Consider the following 22,049-nt stretch of genomic DNA (forward strand, 5'->3'; position numbering starts at 1 on the left):
CCTCATTCCCTTAAGGACTGAGGAGAAACTCACTGCCAACACACACACACACACACTCATACACTCATACACTCACACACTCGTCTCACACACACACATTCATACTCAAACACACTCTTACAGACACATACACACACTCACAGACACACACACACACACACACACACTCCCGCTCTCACACACAAACAGACAAACACACCCGCTCCCACACACAAACACACACTCTCACACAGACACCCACACACTCGCTCTCTCACAGAGACACACACTCTCTCTCTCACACAGACACACACTCTCTCTCTCTCTCTCTCACACACAGACACACTCTCTCTCTCACACAGACACACACTCTCTCTCACATAGACACACACACACACACACACTCTCTCTCTCTCACACAGACACACACACACACACTCTCTCTCACATAGACACACACACTCTCTCTCTCACACACACACACACACACACTCTCTCTCTCTCTCTCACATAGACACACACACACACTCTCTCTCTCTCTCTCACATAGACACACACACACTCTCTCTCACACACACACACACACACACACACACACACTCTCTCTCACACACACACACACACACACACACAAACACACTCTCTCTCTCTCTCTCTCACACACAGACACACACACTCTCTCTCACACAGACACACACACACACACACAAACACACTCTCTCTCTCTCTCTCTCTCACACAGACACACACACTCTCTCTCTCTCTCATACAGACACACACACACTCTTTCCTGAGCAGCGTCTCACTGGAAGAACCTGCAGCTCTTCTGAGGATAGAAACGACGAGTCCCTCAAACTCAGTGCCCTGTAATTCTGCTAAAGGAGAACAGCAGAATGGAGAGATCAGGCGAAAGAGAGACGAGAGCGTGAACAGATGGTGGAGCCGAAGAGGAGGAGGAGCTCAGCCAACGACGGAGGTGAAGAAGAAAGAACAGATGATTTGCGAATGAGAGGATTTGTGTTTCAAACCTCTCACTTACTTCATGTGTGTCTGTTAGAGTCTGAATGTCTGTCTGGAGTTTAACGCTTCCTGTGTGTGTGTGTGTGTGTGTGTGTGTGTGTGTGTGTGTGTGTGTGTGTATTCCTGCTGAACACATTTAAGATGGAGGTCTGGCGTCCTGACATAAGCCTCATGGCTGTGTGTGTGTGTGTGTGTGTGTGTGTGTGTGTGTGTGTGTGTGTGTGTGTGTGTGTGTGTGTGTGTGTGTGTGTGTGAGAGAGAGACTCCCTCAATGAGGTACTGAAAAACAAAGTACCAGAAAATGAAAAACACATTGCTCAACGCACTTAAATAAAAAAATAAAGTGACTTTAAAGGTCAGTAAATCACTCTAAAGGGAAGAGTTGGCCTGAAACAAACTCAATGCAAGTAGATGGAAGAAATTCTAACGCTTCGACTTCTTGCATCATTGCATTCAGAAACACGTCAGACGGACACACGTAACACACACACACACACACACACACACACACACACACACACACACACACACACACACACACACACACACACACACACTGCATTCTCAGCACTAACGCAGAGCGCAACAGCCGACATAAGCGGGAATGTCTACGGCGGTCCTTCATCTACTTTATATATACGGTCCTTTATCTACTTTATATATACGGTCCTTTATCTACTTTATATATACGGTCCTTTAACTACTTTACGGTCCTTTAACTACTTTATATATACGGTGCTTTATCTACTTTATATATACGGTCCTTTAACTACTTTATATATACGGTGCTTTATCTACTTTATATATACGGTCCTTTAACTACTTTATATATACGGTCCTTTATCTACTTTATATATACGGTCCTTTATCTACTTTATATATACGGTCCTTTAACTACTTTATATATACGGTCCTTTATCTACTTTATATATACGGTCCTTTATGTACTTTACATATACGGTCCTTTAACTACTTTATATATACGGTCCTTTATCTACTTTATATATACGGTCCTTTATGTACTTTATATATACGGTCCTTTAACTACTTTATATATACGGTCCTTTATGTACTTTATATATACGGTCCTTTATGTACTTTATATATATGGTCCTTTAACTACTTTATATATACGGTCCTTTATGTACTTTATATATACGGTCCTTTAACTACTTTATATATACGGTCCTTTATGTACTTTATATATACGGTCCTTTAACTACTTTATATATACGGTCCTTTATGTACTTTATATATACGGTCCTTTATGTACTTTATATATACGGTCCTTTATCTACTTTATATATACGGTCCTTTATGTACTTTATATATATATGGTCCTTTATGTACTTTATATATACGGTCCTTTATGTACTTTATATATACGGTCCTTTATCTACTTTATATACAGTCCTTTATGTACTTTATATATACGGTCCTTTATCTACTTTATATATACGGTCCTTTAACTACTTTATATATACGGTCCTTTATGTACTTTACATATACGGTCCTTTATCTACTTTATATACAGTCCTTTATGTACTTTATATATACGGTCCTTTATCTACTTTATATATACGGTCCTTTAACTACTTTATATATACGGTCCTTTATCTACTTTATATATACAGTCTTTTAACTACTTTATATATACAGTCCTTTATGTACTTTATATATACGGTCCTTTATCTACTTTATATATACAGTCCTTTATGTACTTTATATATACGGTCCTTTATCTACTTTATATATACGGTCCTTTATCTACTTTATATATACGGTCCTTTATCTACTTTATATATACGGTCCTTTATCTACTTTATATATACGGTCCTTTATCTACTTTATATATACAGTCCTTTATCTACTTTATATATACGGTCCTTTATCTACTTTATATATACGGTCCTTTAACTACTTTTTGCACAGACATTTGAAGGAAACTCTAATACTGAAGAATACTCTATAACTCTAATACTGAAGAATACTCTATAACTCTAATACTGAAGAATACTCTATAACTCTAATACTGAAGAATACTCTATAACTCTAATACTGAAGAATACTCTATAACTCTAATACTGAAGAATACTCTATAACTCTAATACTGAAGAATACTCTATAACTCTAATACTGAAGAATACTCTATAACTCTAATACTGAAGAATACTCTATAACTCTAATACTGAAGAATACTCTATAACTCTAGTGCTGAAGACCATGCGCTTGAAACTGTATTTGTGTACTTCATCAAACATCAAAACAAAGACCAAAGATGATCTTACACCAATATCATAGAGGGATAGACGCGATGCACAGACTAAACCGCGACCCCTGACCTCAGCGGATGCTCTAATGACACGCAAAAACACTTTCTTGACTCCATGAGCAGAGAACCGGCCGAGGCGCGGGTGGAAATCAGACGCATGTGCTTCTATTGTCTGTCGCAATCCCATCGCCACCACACCCCGACTTTACTGCTCCGCTCGTGGGGTCAAAGTTCAAGGTTGCCATGGTAACACATGTGTGCAATCCCATAAGGGTAATTACTGGAGACGTGGGGTAAGTAGGGCACGTTACAGCCACGATGTGAGTGTGTGTGTGTGTGTGATGAGCCTGTGTACGACCCGACAGCATCGCAGCAGAATCCTGAGGATATTCAATAAATGCGACTCTGTGCATGATGTAGAAAAAAAAGCAAAGGCTTATCTGCAAATCTCTAATCAGTGTGTGTGTGTGTGTGTGTGTGTGTGTGTATTAACCCCCCCCCAGCAGCCCGCGTCAGGATAAATGGGAGATCAGAGACTAATGCCACTCTGAAACAAGTACAGATCTCTTTAGCACAACAAAAAGCCTCTTTACTGTTAGTGATACAGCAAATCCTCTTCTGATGCATGCATGTGTTCGTGTGTGTGTTCGTGTGTGTGTGTGTGTGTGGCAGCAGTAAACTGATGTGATTTTAATATCAGTGCAGACGTTCACATACATTTCATTCACAAACAACAACTTCTAAAGGAAAGCACAGCATAGACTGAACTAGAAAAACAAATAATGGGAAAATCACTATTCTTCCAGGATTTACCCAAACTGTGCTCATGTTTCACTGCTTCATACGTCACTGGAAATGTGTTTTTAGAAGGCTGGATGAAAGAGCTGTGTGTTTATAGACGTCTCACTCCTTTAATTTCCTGCATCTCTTGCTTTTCATAAATGCGCGTCTCTTGTTACCGAATGGTTTGATTCCTGCACCCCCACTTCATTCCTGACTCGCTGCAGGCAAATTTCCAGACACTCTCTCGGAGCAGGATCAATACCTTTTTTGGGCTACACGGGCAAGCTTTCACACACACACACACACACACACACACACACACACACACATCTGCTCAGTCTTAATCCCGTCATGGTGCAGTTCAGAGAAACCGTGAGGCATTAGCCAGTGAAAATGAGCCATTAGGACATGCAGCACTTTAGATCACTTACCGGAGAAACAGAAAGAACGAACGGAAAGAAAGAAAGAGGGAAAGGGTCGGATAGATGGATAAACTGCAGAAATGAGAGATGAGATCATGTCTACATGCATGGAGTCTGAGGAAGTGCTCGTGTGAGAGGATGGAAAAGTACCGCAGGATGGAGAGAGAGATGGAGCAAAGGCCTCGGATGAGACTGGGAAATCAACTCCATGATTCAGGAACATCTACAGCACTGAGGATCATAAGCGCTGCACACAGTGATAGAGTCCCTCAGTTTCACAGTGGCTGATCCTTGAAATTTCACCTTTGGTGCCCCAATCATCACTCTTTGTTTTCATCTCATATAACAGTACAATATCACAGAACCATATGAGCCTAGACTCTAACAATGCTAGGTTGTTTGGACAAAACCAACCGTTGGGTTTAAATTTTAAACCACCGTTGAGTTTCAAATTTAACTATAAACCAAACGGTTGGATTTGTCCATATTGATTATTTGTTTGGTTCAAATATGGACAAAACCAACCGTTGGGTTTAAAATTTTAACTGTAACGGTAAACCAAACGGTTGGATTTGTCCGTTTATTTGTTTGGGTCAAATGGACAAAACAAACCGTTGGGTTCAAAAATTTAAACCCAACGTTTGGTTTTGTCCATATTTGACCTAAACATGGGGAACACTGAAACAACCCAGCATTTTTCACAGTGTATTCTTACATAAACACAAACGCGTCTCTTTCACCACAGCACAGAATCGTGATTTTAACGCTTACCTGTCCGATCTCTCCGGTTCCGTCCATCCGCGGTCGTTTGCACTCAGCCCCGACCGAATCCCCCGCTGCCGCGATGCCCTCCGGCTCCGGGTCCCCGCGCTTCATCCCCCGAACCCCCGCAGAACCCGAGTCCAGGTCCCGCTCGCGCTCCAGGATCCCGCGGCTCACGGGCAGCATTACAGATGCGACGTCGGTCGACATTAACATTGAAGAGGGCCGCAGATGTTGCGTATGAAGAGCGAATAACGAAGACGAGATGTTCTGGCAGAGGATCAGCGGCGCTTTACGGATCAGAACTGACGCTCATCTGACGCGTTAAAACCCGTTACAGACTGACGCGCGCGTGCCGCATTAAAGGCCTTTGAAGAGGAGCGAGTATTTCGGGCCTGGACGCGAATAACAGACTCGAACCACGAGCAGAAACACCTCCGAGCTTCGGAACGCGTAGAATATCCTCTGGTGAGAAACTGAAAACGGTGCAAAAAACGAGTCTAGCACACATGGACGGTCAACGCGGAGGAAACGCTTAATGCGTCTGAAGGTTTCAGATCTTCAACGCTCTTCTGTCGATGCCACTTAAATTAAACGCAAAAGCATGAAGTTCGCCTTTAAAAACAGGCGTCGCGGGAAAACGCGAGAGAAACGCGATGCATCATTCCAGTCCTTCGAGCGAGATTCAAGCGATTTCCTAAAACAAAGGAGTGGCGTGGAGCTGCTGGTTTTCCTTTCTTCTCCCTCTCTCTCTCTCTCTCTCTCTCTCTCTCTCTCTCTCAATGGATTCTTGCTGCGGAGAGGAAACGCGCGCGCCCCTCCTCTCCGGTTTCCTCGCGCTCGCGTTGCTTTATTCTTGCTGCAGTTTCCCGTTTTCCCTGTTTGAGCACGAAGCTGTTTTAGTGTTTAACTCGGAACCGAACGCAAGATTATATCCGACTATATATAAGCTATATGACTATTCACACTGTATCAGCGTTTTGTTCACTAATAAACCCGCAATGCAATACTGCGACCGGGATACGTCAACAATGTGACGAGCCAATAATGAATGTTCCGTATGGAGAAATACAAATCTGCAACTTAGTAACAGATCGGCTGGAACTGAAAGGGTGAATTTGCTGGAAATACACGCTCATCTGTCCTTACATGTGTGTTGATACAGGGAAATTGATAACCAAAGCGCACATATATAATTAGCCTGTTATTATGTGATTCATATGCGGTACAGTGTGTTCCTGCTGGATTCGCAGTGGAAAATGAAGCCGCCGAAAAGCGAGTCGCTTTTGCGGCGTTTTCCCGACATCTAGCGGCCACAAGGTGCAATGACACCCATCAACAATCAAAAAGTCTCACATGCCGTTTCAAGGCCATGTTCATGCAATTTCTGAACTTTGTTTTCTTTTGCGCAATACTGGATGGATTTTCATTTAAAAATGACCATCTGTTAGAAAAACTATTTACTGATACACGGTGTGTTATTCTGCTGCACCTTGGTTTAATAATCAGACAATCTGAATGTAAGTTCAACATTTTGTAACAGTATTTGTACAATTAAATTTATGTAAATGAATTTGTAATAGTAATTACTGCATTTGGAGGCACACAGTTCACCATCACTGACCCACTTTACCCCCGTTTTGAGGAGAAAAAAATGCTTCATTCAATAATTCATGGCTAATCTTTAGACAAATTTAAGCATAGCTACATACTTTTGGGTCATTCATGAAAGAAATACATAAATGAAGAAGAAAGCCAAAATATTTAATGTAATGGCTGTATATAAATTCACTATTTTAATTAGGGGGTCAAAATGACAGTTTTCACATAGGATTCGGAGCCAAATTACTGGGGGATGAAAATGACTTCAGAAAGACGAGAGCATCATTATTTTATTTTTACACAGAGATTGGTAGGTCTATTAGTTAAATCTGATGACTTTAGTAATATTTGTTGCTTTATAAGCCAACGGTGACGGTTCAAAAATGGGAAAAAGCTCGTTTTTTGCATGGAGTTTGCATGTCTGTAACTGAAGAACTGTTCGCGACGTCTTCATATCCTTTTAGATTCTGATTCTGAACAAACTTTTCTTGTGCTGTCTTAATTTTTAAGACCCAATATGGTTTATTTCCAGAGATATGGAAATCTCAACACTAAAAAATGCTGGGTTGTTTTAACTTAATTTTGGGTCAAATATGGACAAACCCAAACGTTGGATTAAAAATGCAATTTAAAAATGTAACCCAACGGCTGGTTTTGTCCATATTTGACCCAAAATTGGGTTAAAACAACCCAGCATAGTTTAGAGTGGTATAGAGCATACCTGTCTGAGTGCCATAAATGTTCTTTTTCCAAAGTTTGCGTGCCTGTAACTCAAGTACTATTAAAGATATCTCAATATCCTTTTCGATTCTGATTCTTAATAAACTTTTCTTTTGCTGTTTTAATTTTTAAGACCCAATATGGTTTATTTCCAGAGATATGGAGATCTCAATCCGGCTCCATGAGTAAATTGTACTAATTTTCAGTGCTCAAAAACCAAATGTGTGTCACTTTACAGACAACTGATGCTTTTTTTTCTTTTAAAGAGGATTATCAGAATAACAAATAATGTTAAAACTACAAATGTATCTTGTTTTTTTTTATCAACACTAAAAAATGCTGGGTTGTTTTAACTCAATTTTGGGTCAAACATGGAAAAACCCAAACGTTGGATTAAAAATGCAATTTAAAAATGTAACCCAACGGCTGGGTTTGTCCATATTTGACCCAAAATTGGGTTAAAACAACCCAGCATATTTTAGAGTGAGCATACCTGTCTGAGTGCCATAAATGTTCTTTTTCCAAAGTTTGCATGCCTGTAACTCAAGAACTATTAAAGATATCTCAATATCCTTTTCGATTCTGATTCTTAATAAACTTTTCTTTTGCTGTTTTAATTTTTAAGACCCAATATGGTTTATTTCCAGAGATATGGAGATCTCAATCCGGCTCCATGAGTAAATTGTACTAATTTTCAGTGCTCAAAAACCAAATGTGTGTCACTTTACAGACAACTGATGCTTTTTTTTCTTTTAAAGAGGATTATCTGAATAACAAATAATGTTAAAACTACAAATGTATCTTGTTTTTTTTTTTATCAACACTAAAAAATGCTGGGTTGTTTTAACTCAATTTTGGGTCAAACATGGAAAAACCCAAACGTTGGATTAAAAATGCAACTTAAAAATTTAACCCAAAGGCTGGGTTTGTCCATATTTGACCCAAAATTGGGTTAAAACCCAGCATTTTTTAGAGTGTGTATAGAGCATACCTGTCTGAGTGCCATTAATGTTCTTTTTCCAAAGTTTGCATGCTTGTAACTCAAGAACTATTAAAGAGATCTCAATATCCTTTTCGATTCTGATTCTTAATAAACTTTTCTTTTGCTGTCTTAATTTTTAAGACCCAACATGGTTCAGTTCCAGAGATATAGAGATCTCAATGTGGCTCCATATTCAAAATTTTACCCATTTTCACTGGTCGAAATCCAAAACGTGGGTCACTTTTCAAACAGCTGATATAGTCTGAAGAACAAATAATACTGAAACTTGAAATATATCTTGTTTCCTTCTATAAAAACAACTGCATACAACACACCTCTAAAACCTTTCTGAAATTTGGTTGATTTGGTTAAAATGACCCTTTCTTGTGATGGACCTTTTCTAAACGGTTACTTGACAAAAGGTCAGAGTTATTGAGTTCACTGAAATGAAACTGTGTTTTGTTAAACTGAAATCAGTCGTAAGCTCATATATATATCGTTCCCCACCGCTGTGGACTCAGTGGCAGAGAGCCAGAAATGAGTATTTGCAAGATGTTACAGTAGATTTACTCATTTGTTCCTTGCATCACTTGTTGACTTGAAGCTCTGCAGTTACATCACAAAACTTTGATCGTGCAGAGACTTTATCACAAAACTTTTCCTCCTCTTCAGCCAATTACAGACTTGTTGACCCAAAAGAGTCGCAACAATTGGTTGTGTCCAAATGTCCCGTGAGAGAGACACTGAACTAAGGACAGGTCTGAGTCGGTGATGGTCAGAGAGACTCCGGCAGAGACGTGGATCGCAGCAGGACGCCTCCATACTGTGAGTTATCAGTCAAATATTTCATAGTTTATCTTCATTTAAAGGGGTCATGACAATATTAGGTTCAAGTATGATTTTGGTAAAGTTGTGCACCAACAAAAAAACAACTTGTTAATAGCAAAACTGACCCGATTTCTCTGTCAGAAACTCAGTTTCTCCGTTGCCTTCTGCTGTTCTGATTGGCTATCACTGCATAGGAAAGAAGATCAGCGGATTGTGTGAGTAACGGTATGTGTCCTCAGTAGAGTTGGTGTTTTTAATGGATCATATGCACGATTGCTTCTGCATTCAGTCTCTGTGGAAGCTCTGTGCTGAGTAGAAATCTGAGAGTAAATATTACGCACAAAATTAAATCCTGAGGACGTGTAAGACAACAGGACAAAGCTTTATTGATAAGATCTACCTGAACGCTAAAGGTATTTAAAGCTTTCATTATAACATGTTATGTTTTAATATTTTAAATGTTAGGTTTACTAGCGCACTCTTAAAAACAATTGTTTATTGGCATTGATGGTTCCATAAAGAAAGGGTTCTTTTTAATGGAAAAAGCTTCTTTAGATAGATAAAATGTCAAATAAAAAAATGGTTCTGTTGTGTTCACAATTGACTTGGTTCATTTGATCCGGACCAAGAAAAATAAGTAGTCCTGGTCCGCTTTAGCGTTCACATTGGCATTTTAACACCGAACCTAAAGGATGGATATTCTCACAACCTGATTGGTCTGCTTTTATTTCGAGACTGAACATCCAGAACAATGCTGTGTTCTGGGATACATGCGCTCGTTGTGTGTGCGTAGCTACATATGATGGTATTCTGACCAGCTAAAACTCGTGAAGAGCTTATAACGCGCGGTTCTGACGCCTGTACTGAACTGTGATGGGCAACATCGCGACTAATGAGAAACAGGTGTGCTTAAGCATTCAGTGCTTTAGTGTCTCATCTTCGAGTGGTTGGTCCGTTCACACGTCTTCGGTCCGTATCGTGTTCATATTTCAGTCGAAACGCACCAGAGTTTGTTTGGAAGCGGATCGAGATCCATCTTTTCAGCTCTCGGTTCGCTTGTTTGGTTCGGATGGCAGCGTTCACACTTATTCAAATGAGCCGCACTAACAGAGCAATCGCACTAGAGTTCGTCTAATCCAAGCAAACATGCCAAGAGTGAACACAGCCTTAAAGGTTCTTTGGGGAACCCAGAATTGTTCTTATGTCATGCTTTCTTGCAAACACTCATTTACAAAACGATCATCTGGACAAACGGATAATCCTCCGACGCGAACGGCTGTTGTGCCGAAATTACTATTTTACACAGTGAGACTTTTATTTTGATGAGTCATATTTGACTAGAATGATAATTAGAGATATCTGTATACGTTTGAAATTGTCAATTGACACGTCATGCATATAGGTAGTTAGAGATGTCTCTAATTATATTTTGACTAGTCAAAATGACAAAAGTATATCTCGTACCGAAGCCATTAAACGGACAGGCTAGACAGATGTTGTAATTACCGTAAATACTCATTTTACAAGATTTCAACTAAAAAGCATTGACGTTCTCGTAGAGCTCGTAATTACAACTTGAAAGCTGGGAATTTTCTGAGAGCTCCTTGCCATAGAAATGCATAAATCCCAGTCTGACGACGTCATATCAACGTCACGTTATCATCTCGAAATTACAGTAATTACGACATGACGCAAACGCAGAATTGGTCTAATATTAAAGCATGATTTCGATGTAAACAATAGATCTACAATATTCACATGCAGTTCATAGGAGGTATGATAACATTTAAACCTTTAACATTTTTATCTCCCAGTCCGGACATTATAACTCATAATTGCGAGTTTATATCACAATTCTGAGGGAATAAGTCAGAAATCATGTTTATATCTCACAATTCTGATTGCTCTTCTCTGAATAAGATAAATGTGATAAATGTCAGAATTGGGAGATATAAACTCTGAATTGCAAGATAAAAGTCAGAATTGTGAGATATAAACTTGCAATAAGCGTTTTAATTATTTTATTCCGTGGCTTCCATAGACTAATACTGTGGAACTGTCACTTTCTGACTGCAGAGCCAAATGACGTCCAGCTCCTCCTCTCGGGATGTAATGGGTGGAGCTTGACTTCCAGCTCCTCCTCTCGGGATGTTCATTTATTTCAGTAATTCAACTTAAAAGGTGAAACTCAAACTAATATATTATATCATTACATGCCAAGTGAGATATTTCAAGCCTTTATTTGTTATAATTTTGATGATTATGGTTTACAGCTTATGAAAATCCCAATATCAAAATTAGAATATTGTGAAAAGGTTTTCATAAGCTGTAAGCCATGTTTTTTAGTTTTTATTGAAAGGATCCCCATTAGCTACAGCCGTGCTGCAGATATTCTTCCTGGGGTCCTGAAAAATATGTACATTAAAAATACAACAAATAAATGGAAAAGGTGAATACACAAACACATACAGATATACACATACATATACACATGTATATATACACATATCAACGTACATATGTACCCTCATACGGGCATGAAATATACACATATATAAAAACACATTCTACACATACACCTATAAACATACCTACACATGTACATGTACATACATATTCACATATATAAATAAATATAAACAGTCAGATATATATATTTTTTTTTTTACATAATCATCAAAATTATAACAAATAAAGGCTTGAAATATCTCACTTGACATGTAATGAGTCTATATAATATATTAGTTTCATCTTTTAAGTTGAATTACTGAAATAAATGAACTTTTGCACGATATTCTAATTTTTCGAGTTTCACCAGACTAGTAGAGAGAGATGCACATCAACTTAACTTTACCGTTCGTTTGCTGACATCAAACTTGGAGAGGAGAGAACACAAGTCTGCCTGATCGCTGTTCCCGCAATTCTCTCTCATGGTGTGTTTTTTCTCTCTTTTCGTGAGCAGAAGGAAAGTTCCGCTTAATTTTCTCATCGATGTTATAAACTTTGATTGACGCGCTCTGACACGAGGGGGAGTCGGGGCCGTGAGGGGGAGGCGGGGCTTTGAGGAGTAGGCGGGGCCTTACGGGGTAGGCGGGGCTTTGAGGAGGAGGCGGGGCCTTGAGAAATTTGCGGCCCTATGTGTGTAGGGCTGATCGGCTCTAATGTTCTCCAAAAGGATTTAGAGAAGTTACATGAAAAAATATATGTTCTGTATCTTCAGAGAGACATTTACAAAGATGACAAGGCACATTTTCAAAATTAAATGTTAAATTCAGAAATTTATTGGAAGGATATATGGCATCTTAAAGTGTGTCTCTTTTGCTTTTGGGGGGGAAGAAGAAATCTTAAAGCTGTTCTAAAATATTTTACAGTATCTTTATCAAATGTATGATCATTTATTTCTTAAAATTTGACAGGGGTAGCAAGATTGGATGATAATGAGGACTGCCGTAATTTTTGAGTAGCCTATGATAAGGAACACTTCATTAAAATTTTTATACCAGAGGGTGTTGCATTAATAACTGTTTTGGATGACAGGCAAATCCGTGTTTTAGAGTGAAGGCATTGTAATCCAAGATATTACCATTCTCATCCATTAGGTCCATTACAGAATATTCCTGCTTAACCAGTCCTCGTACAATAGAGACGTGTTTCTATGTCAAATATATCTGTTATTCTACAAAGGACTCGAAGTAGGCCTATTGTGGGTAAAATTATGCATGTGTGCCAGTTTCCAAAATAATAAAACTTTGTTGGTGGAATGCTGATAGTTTCACCGGGAGTTTGAGTAAATCAGTCACATTTGAGTAGAAAGTGAATTCCACCCAGTTTACAAAACAAAGCCGAAGGCAGGACATCCCAAAAGCTATCAGTGTTACATAAAAACATTTGAAGCCACGCTCTCGAATTCAATCACATTCAAACCATCTTGTTCATATGACTTGATAATGTCAGATTTTTGCCATACTTTGTATGTTGCTCTTCTAGCCGTAGCGTCGTTTGTCGCGTCGCGACGACCGTTGGACACGGTTGGACCGTCTCGCTCCACCCATTGGCTCTGCATCTGCCGCCAAAAAGTGTTAGCTCCGCCCACAAATAACACGTCAAACACCAAAATTGTTTTTATTTAGACTTTACTTAGATCCATCCTGTTGCCATAGCGATATAACTGACACGGGGACCGCTACTGGATGGAAGTCTTCAGGAATTATTAAATAATAGCTGGATGCATTCATATCTGGTAAAATGTCTTCAGTAGGCCTATGCCATGTATCCAGTAACGCTGTGATTTCAGAGCCTGAAGAAACACGGAATTACGCATCAAAAACGTAAAACAGTGCAAATTAATGTGCGACGGAGAGGTTTATGCTTCAGATTCAAAGCAGTCAGTCAAATTAAACATGTCTTCAAGTATAACTGGTATTAGAATAATGAGTAATGACATTAGTGTTGCTTAGTGCAGGTTAATAACTCTGGCATTAATGTAACAGTCCACAAGCTGGCAGTGTTGCATTACAGCAGAAGATCAGTGTTCTCTTCAGTGAGAGTGCATGAAACACTTCTCTTACATTATGGCAGATGTTGCACCAGACATGTACAAGTCGAGATGAAACATCTTACTTAAATTTCGAGTGAGTAAATGTAGGGAAGCATGCGTGATGTTTTTATGGGTTCGTTTGGGAATGAAAGCTGCCGCAATTTAAACCTCAACATAAACTTCTCAAAGCTGTACAACTCATAATCTATGTCATTTTGACAACAAAAAAACCCCCTACTTTTTTCTTTTCATATTAAAAAAAAAAAAATCTGTATTTTATAAAGCAAAGATATTTCTTGCATATTGCATGCCTATTGCATGCCTTTTACATCTATAAAGCAATTGTCTCTATGGCATTCTTCCGAGTCAAAAAGCTAAACTTAAATATCTCCATCTTCCTATAGTCAAAAATCAGATTGAAAATCTTTAATCGAGATATGACCATTACATTTTGACTAGTAAACCAGTTCTATTATGACTATGATGGTGATATGATATAACTTTAAGACAGTCTGAAATTTGTCTTGCGTTACAGTAAGTTCATTCACAAATACAAAACCATAGTACATAAACAGAACCTTTACAATCACACACACACACAATCAAAACCCCCGGTAGGCTATAGATGTAATTTTTATGAAACATATTCAACTCGAACACAGCTTGATGCACGAAGGAATCCTTTAATCTAATTCGATTATATCTTGGGACCTTGTAACGCCAATTGTATTGTAAAAGTACAAATTCATTATACAACACGATTCGGTTCCGAGACAATACTGTTGGGCAACCTTATGATAATATATCTCGTATAATTTTTGAAGTGGCTGACCCACAATCTTAGAGCACATTTTTAGTTTAGTTTTAGAGCAAAACACTCATATTTAGACATGAAAAATTATAAAATAATCTGGTTTCTTGCTCCAATAATCCCTTAATAATAATTTATCTATAATCCCTACATTCTTTTGGAGACAGGATTTTTGGTTCAGGTTTTATGTATGAAGTTTTCCATTAAATCAAAACCAAAGGCTTCCTCTAAACGCTGTTTGAGTTCTCTATAAAGTCCTTGTTTTTAATTGGTCACACTTTAGATTAGCGTCCAATTCTCACTATTAAGTTTTGCCTCGATAAACTCCTAAATACTGCTTATTAATATAGTTTGTAAGGTAGTTGTTAAGTTTAGGTATTGTGGAATTAAGGGATGTAGAATATGATCATGCAGAATAAGACATTAGATCTGCTTCATAAATTAACATCCAATATCCTAGTAATGTGCAACTTGTTAATAGTGATAATTGGATCCTAAACTAAAGTTTTCCTGCAACTTTCCTTTTATCCATAATTTCCTTGATGTCTTTGGTAACATACAATTTATTATTTGGATTAAATTGAATCTCCTTTGTGGGTATAATCAATTGCACACAAAAATTGATATAGTCATTCATTAATTCAGCCCTTTCTCATTAAATCTAATGATCCTTCATGGAAAATTTTAGTAGTAATGTTACTTTCGGATAACTAAAATGTAAATGATGAGGAACTAAAGATATCATTGCTTGACCAGTCAAATTTAAGATATCTCGAATTATATTTTTACTAATGAGAATTCAATGAGATATCTCTCATTCGCATTATGTTTAATACAAATTCTACTGGTCAAAACTCCTCTGTAGCTTTCAGACAATATTTTCCAATGTAAGTCAATAGAAGTATATGACTAGCACTGTAGATCTCTTAACCTGTTAAGTGTCACCCTTTTTTTGAATAGACATGAAAATGCACATTTTGAACTTAAATGGTTGCAATTCATGAATGCTTTGGAATATAGACATAAGATTGGTCTTGTTTTAAAGAAGACATTTGGCAGATTTTTGTAGAAGTGAAATAAATTAAGAAAGTGAAACAGAAAAAAAGTTATAGAAGTTTGAGCTTATGCAAATGTACAATGTAAAAAAATTAATTATTCATATTTTATATAAAATATATATTTTCAAAACCTGCGCTACTCTAAAACTGCAGAAAAATCAAAGCCAAAAATCTGAACAAGTTGTGTTTAAAATTTTAGGTTGATATCTCAAAAAATGAGCTTTCATTATGATTTTGTTTGTGTGCAGTACCAAACTTTTTCATGACAACCAGACTCCATTACTGCCCATATAAGGGCACCTGCATTTCCATATGTGTTTTGAGTTATCTGAACCATTATTTCCACAATTTTCATACAATTTATGAAGTAGACATCCTATTCAGAAGTAATATGAGAAGTTTGGCAGATTTTTATATGAATTCAACCTCTAAGAAACGCATACAAAGAACACGCATGTGCGTTATAACTCGCCGCCACATCACTAAATGATGAATTTATTATTTTTTCTTTATATTTAAAACATTTTCAGACCTTTTTTTCTAAAATAATTGAATGGATGCTATCTTTTGAACTTTTGGCATGAAAACAAACTGAGGTTTATACCATTTTTTCATGATTTTTCATGTTCATCTCTATTTCAAAATAAAGGTCTGAACACGCCTTAGGAGTATGAAAATATTCTTGTTGCAAATTGATAAATTACGGCTCCTCCGTAATATATTTTGAAGATCAGTCACCAAATATGGAAACTAGAGATTGTAAGCTTTCAAATGATATATAGTTTTTCAATATTACTTAAGGTTTTAACTAAGATATTATTGTTTTAAAAATATAATGGCAAACGTCCCACCTGTGGGACGGTCATGTTGACGACATCTCAATGCCAATTACGGGTCAAGATGGCAGAATAGAAATCTGGAATTGAAACTTTGACTAGTCAAAACTAGTAGAGCCATGGCCATTACTGGCTGCAACAATCTTCTCCAATGTTTTAAACTTTGTACAAACTAGTTAAAAAGTTTCCTCGTGTTATGACCCCATTAATTTAGAAACAGACTTTTGAAAATATTGTTAGATATTTGGTTTTGGTTTGAAAGTATCATGGCTGATCTTGAATTCATGTATATATAACAGTCGTTCTCGTTCACAGCTTATTTCATCATCATTCCTCATGGAAAACATCTCGGCTTCGAACCTGAACTCCACCGCCTCCGGGTGGCGCCGTCCGCTGTGGTACCAGTACGATTCCTGTGCCGTGGCTCCTCACTGGTTTATCCTCTACTTTAGTGTCAAAGTATTAAACCTGGTTGCTGGATTCCCAATGAACGCCCTCGTGATGTGGCAGATTCTGAAGAAGAAGAGCGAGGGATCGACGTCTGACATCTTTATTTTCAACCTCTCGGTCCTGGACGCATATTTCGGCCTCATGACGCCGGTGGACATGGTCAACCGGCTGTACCTCAACAATCCCAAGATCTGGTATTCCCAACGCTTCGCCTACGGGCTGAAAGACGTGACTCCGTTATTTCTCACCTGTATTTGTCTGGACAGGTATGTCGCCGTGGTCCATCCCATTTTATTCACCGGGATCCGTGACAATCGCATCCGAATCGGCGTCTCCATGGTGGTTTGGGGACTCATCCTGGCCTACTCGTTGACCAAATGCTTTTTAGGCGTCTTGAGTGTGAACGAAGTCTTCAGCGGAGTCATCCTCGCTGCCTTCTTCCTCATGGTGTTCTGCAACCTGTCCATCATCTGGGTCCTCAGGAAAAGCGTGGCAGGGAAAGAAGTCATGAACCCGTTGAAGAAGAGAGCCTTCAAAATGGTGTCTATCGTCCTCGCCATCATCGTGGTGAACTATCTCCCTCCGGTTGCTCTGCTGCCGTTTGCCTCCACCTACTCGTTCAAGACGCTCCACTGCAAGGTTCTTCTCGCCGTGTTCTCCATCATGGACTTGAGCTGCACCATGGAGCCTTTGCTCTACATCTCGAAGATGGAGTGGTCCGAGTTCTGTCCCTGCCTCGAGAGTCCCTCCAAGAAACCCTTCAACATTAGCGTCTGAAACGAACCACGGTCTGTGTGTGATTCTAGACCGTGTATTTGTTTAATTCTCAACAGGTCTGTCGTGATTGGTCACTTAAAGTAGGGAAAAACACAACATTAAATGCATATAATGAAGCAAAACTAAGCAAAATTATAAAGGACTGAGAAAATCTATATCTTTAGTCACTGATGTCAAAGGTTGTTTCCATCAAACTCTACAGTATTTCAGCACAAATAAATAAAATCAAATTAATATTTATTTTTACATGGACATGGTAAGCAAAACTACACAGAGTCAATAAAATATGACATTGAATGAACATGATTTGAGCTCAACACACTTGAAACCACTTCTATTTTTCTTTTCGGTTTCAGTCAAACTCGGTCCTTGAGAGTCACTGTCCTGTAGAGTTTAACTCCAACTTTCCTCAACGCTCCTGGAACTTTCTAGTATGCCAGGAAAGACCTTGATTAGCAGGTGTGTTTAATTGGGGTTTGAGCTTAACTTGGCAGGACAGTGGCCCTCCAGGATTGGACACCCCTGGTTTCAGTCATGTTAAAGGAGAACTCCGGCGCAAAATGAACCTTTGGTCTAATTACACATTGTTACCTAGTCAACCGTTCTCTGAGATTTGTTTTCATGATGATCGAATGTAAAGAGTTTTATCTCTAAAAACTGTTTAGCCTATAACGCTAGTATATAGGGCATAGAGTCATGGCAAATAAAAATCGCTAGTTAATACCACTAACAAGGCTCAAAATAGCCCCACACTAACACGGTAGCGTAATGAGGGACCCTACCTGCAAACCGAAGCATTGAGAACTTTGTCAGAGTCCAGACCGTTTAATAAGAAGATACTTTATAAAGACAGTCCACTTCGCGTATACAGGTAGGAGCCATCTTTGAAAAACAGTCTCGACCAGTCAAACTACGAAACTAGTCTACTCATATAATGTCAGTGCATTTTAGTGTTTAATTTTAGTACTGTGATGTATGACTCTGGGGTTTTGGTTTATGTATTGCAATGGATTTGGTTTTAGCAAAACCTGTTTAGAGCCACTGATTTAATGAACTGCTCATCATTAACATGTTGACTTCATGAGTGTGTGCCAGTTGTCTGAGTGTTGTGTGTGTGTGGTGTTTCCCCAGACGTGACCCTGTTCTGTAACGTTTCATTCCTCGTCACTCTTTTCTGATTGATCGTTAGACTCTGAGAAGATGAAGCTACAGTGAACAGAGCTGAACGTCTCTTTCTTCTCATCACTGTTTTGAGTTTTCATCAGATCACCTGATTCTTTTATTTCTCACAGATTAGATACCAAGTGTCCCAGTGAATAATTAAGAACTTAACGCACCACTAATTAAGATGTTAATTAAAATACCTAGGGATTAATTAGGAACGGGCTGAGGTGACACAGATGGTGCGAGCTTGTAATTGTGTAACTAGATGATGCTACGAGATTAATTAACATGAAAAACATTTACAGTAGATGCTCACGTGAGCTTGTGTTGTCATTGATCTCTGGCTACTAGAGATGGTTTTATTGACCAGAGCAATAAGGACAAGAAATATAAATATTTGTTGTATTTACTATGCATAAAGGAACTCCAAAAATGATGTACTTACATGTCTGTTTATTTATTCTTCTGTTCTGAACTATAGCAGCCATGTGTGAATACTCTGAAATATCAGAATAACAAGAGAGATGGACTTATCTTCATTTGAAGAGTGAAAACTGTAAAGCCAACAGGTTTGACACGCAGCCCTGTAGGAAACCAAATATTCACAAAACTTCACAGCTTTTCATGAAATTAACATTGTTTAAATAAGTACTTGAATACAAAAGAGAAAAGATCTATTCGATCCCAAACTGAACTCATGTTGCTTTTGGCTCAGAAAAAAATCAAATTGAACATGAAATAATAAGGGTCTGCCAAATGCATAAATGTTGTGTAACACAAAGGAGTGGAAACCAACAAGAGGTTTACTAAAATCCCATCCTTTAAAACCTCCTGGATTCAAGTGAAATCTGAGCGAGTGACATGCATGAATGAAAAATTCAAATGCATGAATACACAGCATCTGAATGAAATGAAATGTGAAAGAAACTCACTGTTGTCAGTCATTAAACATTTGCACCAAATACTGAACCCTAAAGTGTGTGAGAAATGAGAATGCAAAAGTTAATAGATCAGTCCCTGTATGAAAACACAAAAGCATTCAAACTAAATTTGAAGTAAGTTGAAACTCTAATGTTTTGGTTGAGTTCACTGAAATGAAACTGTGTTTTGGTAAACTGAAATCAGTCGTAAGCTCATATATATATCGTTCCCCACCGCTGTGGACTCAGTGGCAGAGAGCCAGAAATGAGTATTTGCAAGATGTTACAGTAGATTTACTCATTTGTTCCTTGCATCACTTGTTGACATGAAGCTCTGCAGTTACATCACAAAACTTTGATCATCCCCTTCCATCGAAACTGCAGACTTCATCACGAACTTTTCCGCCAGACCCTCCTCTTCATCCAATCACAGACGAGTTCTTCTGCTACACACCTTCTTGTTGACCCAAAAGACCCGCAACAATTGGTCTCGCCCAAGACGTCCCACCTCTGTCTCCCGCGGGAGAAGCTTTTAATGGAGCGCCCCGAGAGAGACGCTAAACTAAGTCGGGTGATGGTCAGAGAAACGCCGGGAGAAACCGCCAATCGAACGGATCTGTAGCGGGAGAGATTTCTGTGCAATAATTTAACTTGATTTCATGATGAGGTTCTCATAAACAAACCTTTGAAAGGTCGTCACTTTGTTTTGCTGCTGAACAGTCGCTCTCGTCGAAGAACCGACGCTCTAATTCACAGCTAATCATCATTCCTCATGGAAAACATAACGGGTTTAAACCTGAACTCCACCGCTTCTGGGTGGCGCCGTCCGCTGTGGTACCTGTTCGAGGCGTGTGCCGAGGCTCCTCACTGGTTTATCCTCTACTTCGGTGTTAAAGTATTAAACCTGGTTGCAGGCGTGCCATTAAACGTCCTCGTGATGTGGCAGATTCTGAAGAAGAAGAGCGAGGGATCGACGTCTGACATCTTTATTTTCAACCTCTCGGTCCTGGACGCATATTTCGGCCTCATGACGCCGGTGGACATGGTCAACCGGCTGTACCTCAGCGACGACACTATCTGGTACTCCGTGCGTTTCGCCTACGGGCTGAAAGACGTGACTCCGTTATTTCTCACCTGTATTTGTCTGGACAGGTACGTCGCCGTGGTCCACCCCATTTTATTCACCGGGATCCGTGACAATCGCATCCGAATCGGCGTCTCCATGGTGGTTTGGGGACTCATCCTGGCCTACTCGTTGACCAAATGCTTTTTAGGCGTCTTGAGTGTGAACGAAGTCTTCAGCGGAGTCATCCTCGCTGCCTTCTTCCTCATGGTGTTCTGCAACCTGTCCATCATCTGGGTCCTCAGGAAAAGCGTGGCAGGGAAAGAAGTCATGAACCCGTTGAAGAAGAGAGCCTTCAAAATGGTGTCTATCGTCCTCGCCATCATCGTGGTGAACTATCTCCCTCCGGTTGCTCTGCTACCGTTTGCCTCCACCTACTCGTTCAAGACGTTTCGGTGTAAGATCAGCCTCGCCGTGTTCTCCATCATGGACTTGAGCTGCACTATGGAGCCTTTGCTCTACATCTCGAAGATGGAGTGGTCCGAGTTCTGTCCCTGCCTCGAGAGTCCCTCCAAGAAACCCATCGACGTTAGCGTCTGAAACGTAGCATGCGTGATATAAGGCTATCTGTGTCTCAGTGGTTCTCAACTGGTGGGTTTTGAGCCAAAACAAGCCCTCAAGTCTGTTGTAATGGGGCCAAAAATAAACAATGGCTGCATTTACTCTACAAGTCTTAATGCACAGATCCAATCTTTTGACCATATCCGATTTTTTGGCCCGCCTGTTTACACTCACTTTAGACAGGACTGGAATCCGATATCTGCGTTTACATTCATTCCCGCCCAAAATGGTTTTCGGTGATCGTTTTACTAATCACATGGTAGACCCTGGTTTTGAATGGCCATGATATTACAATTATTTACATAATTCATGTCGGGTGTCATGATTATTTGCCAGCATGGACAAGATACCAGCTGTCATGACTCATTAATGTTTTGCCGCGCAAAATCTGACGGAACAGATATATAGTCTATTTATCTAGTTTAGATCTAGAATTCTGAAG

General features: G+C 39.1%; 2 protein-coding genes across 2 annotated transcripts; both read left to right on the forward strand.

Moving 5' to 3' along the window:
• Positions 1-9,527: 9,527 nt before the first annotated feature.
• LOC130079667 (P2Y purinoceptor 1-like) lies at positions 9,528-17,966 on the forward strand. The gene is made up of 2 exons (XM_056245009.1): positions 9,528-9,595; positions 16,928-17,966. The coding sequence occupies exon 2, from the start codon at positions 16,949-16,951 to the stop codon at positions 17,837-17,839; it is 891 nt and encodes a 296-aa protein (XP_056100984.1). The 5' UTR covers positions 9,528-9,595; positions 16,928-16,948; the 3' UTR covers positions 17,840-17,966.
• Positions 17,967-20,500: 2,534 nt separating this feature from the next.
• Positions 20,501-21,856, forward strand: LOC130079666 (G-protein coupled receptor 35-like). Its single transcript, XM_056245008.1, has one exon. It carries the CDS (start codon positions 20,696-20,698, stop codon positions 21,584-21,586), a length of 891 nt encoding a protein of 296 aa, XP_056100983.1. The 5' UTR covers positions 20,501-20,695; the 3' UTR covers positions 21,587-21,856.
• Positions 21,857-22,049: the final 193 nt, after the last annotated feature.

This window comes from Rhinichthys klamathensis, unplaced genomic scaffold (genome assembly GCF_029890125.1).
Source record: "Rhinichthys klamathensis goyatoka isolate OS25496 unplaced genomic scaffold, OSU_Roscu_1.1 h1tg001217l_1, whole genome shotgun sequence".
NCBI lineage: Eukaryota > Metazoa > Chordata > Actinopteri > Cypriniformes > Leuciscidae > Rhinichthys > Rhinichthys klamathensis.

What these genes read in the sequence shown, in the direction of transcription:
- LOC130079667 (XM_056245009.1), top strand. Translation starts at nt 16,949, where the DNA reads ATGGAAAACATCTCGGCTTCGAACCTGAACTCCACCGCCTCCGGGTGG.
- LOC130079666 (XM_056245008.1), top strand. Translation starts at nt 20,696, where the DNA reads ATGGAAAACATAACGGGTTTAAACCTGAACTCCACCGCTTCTGGGTGG.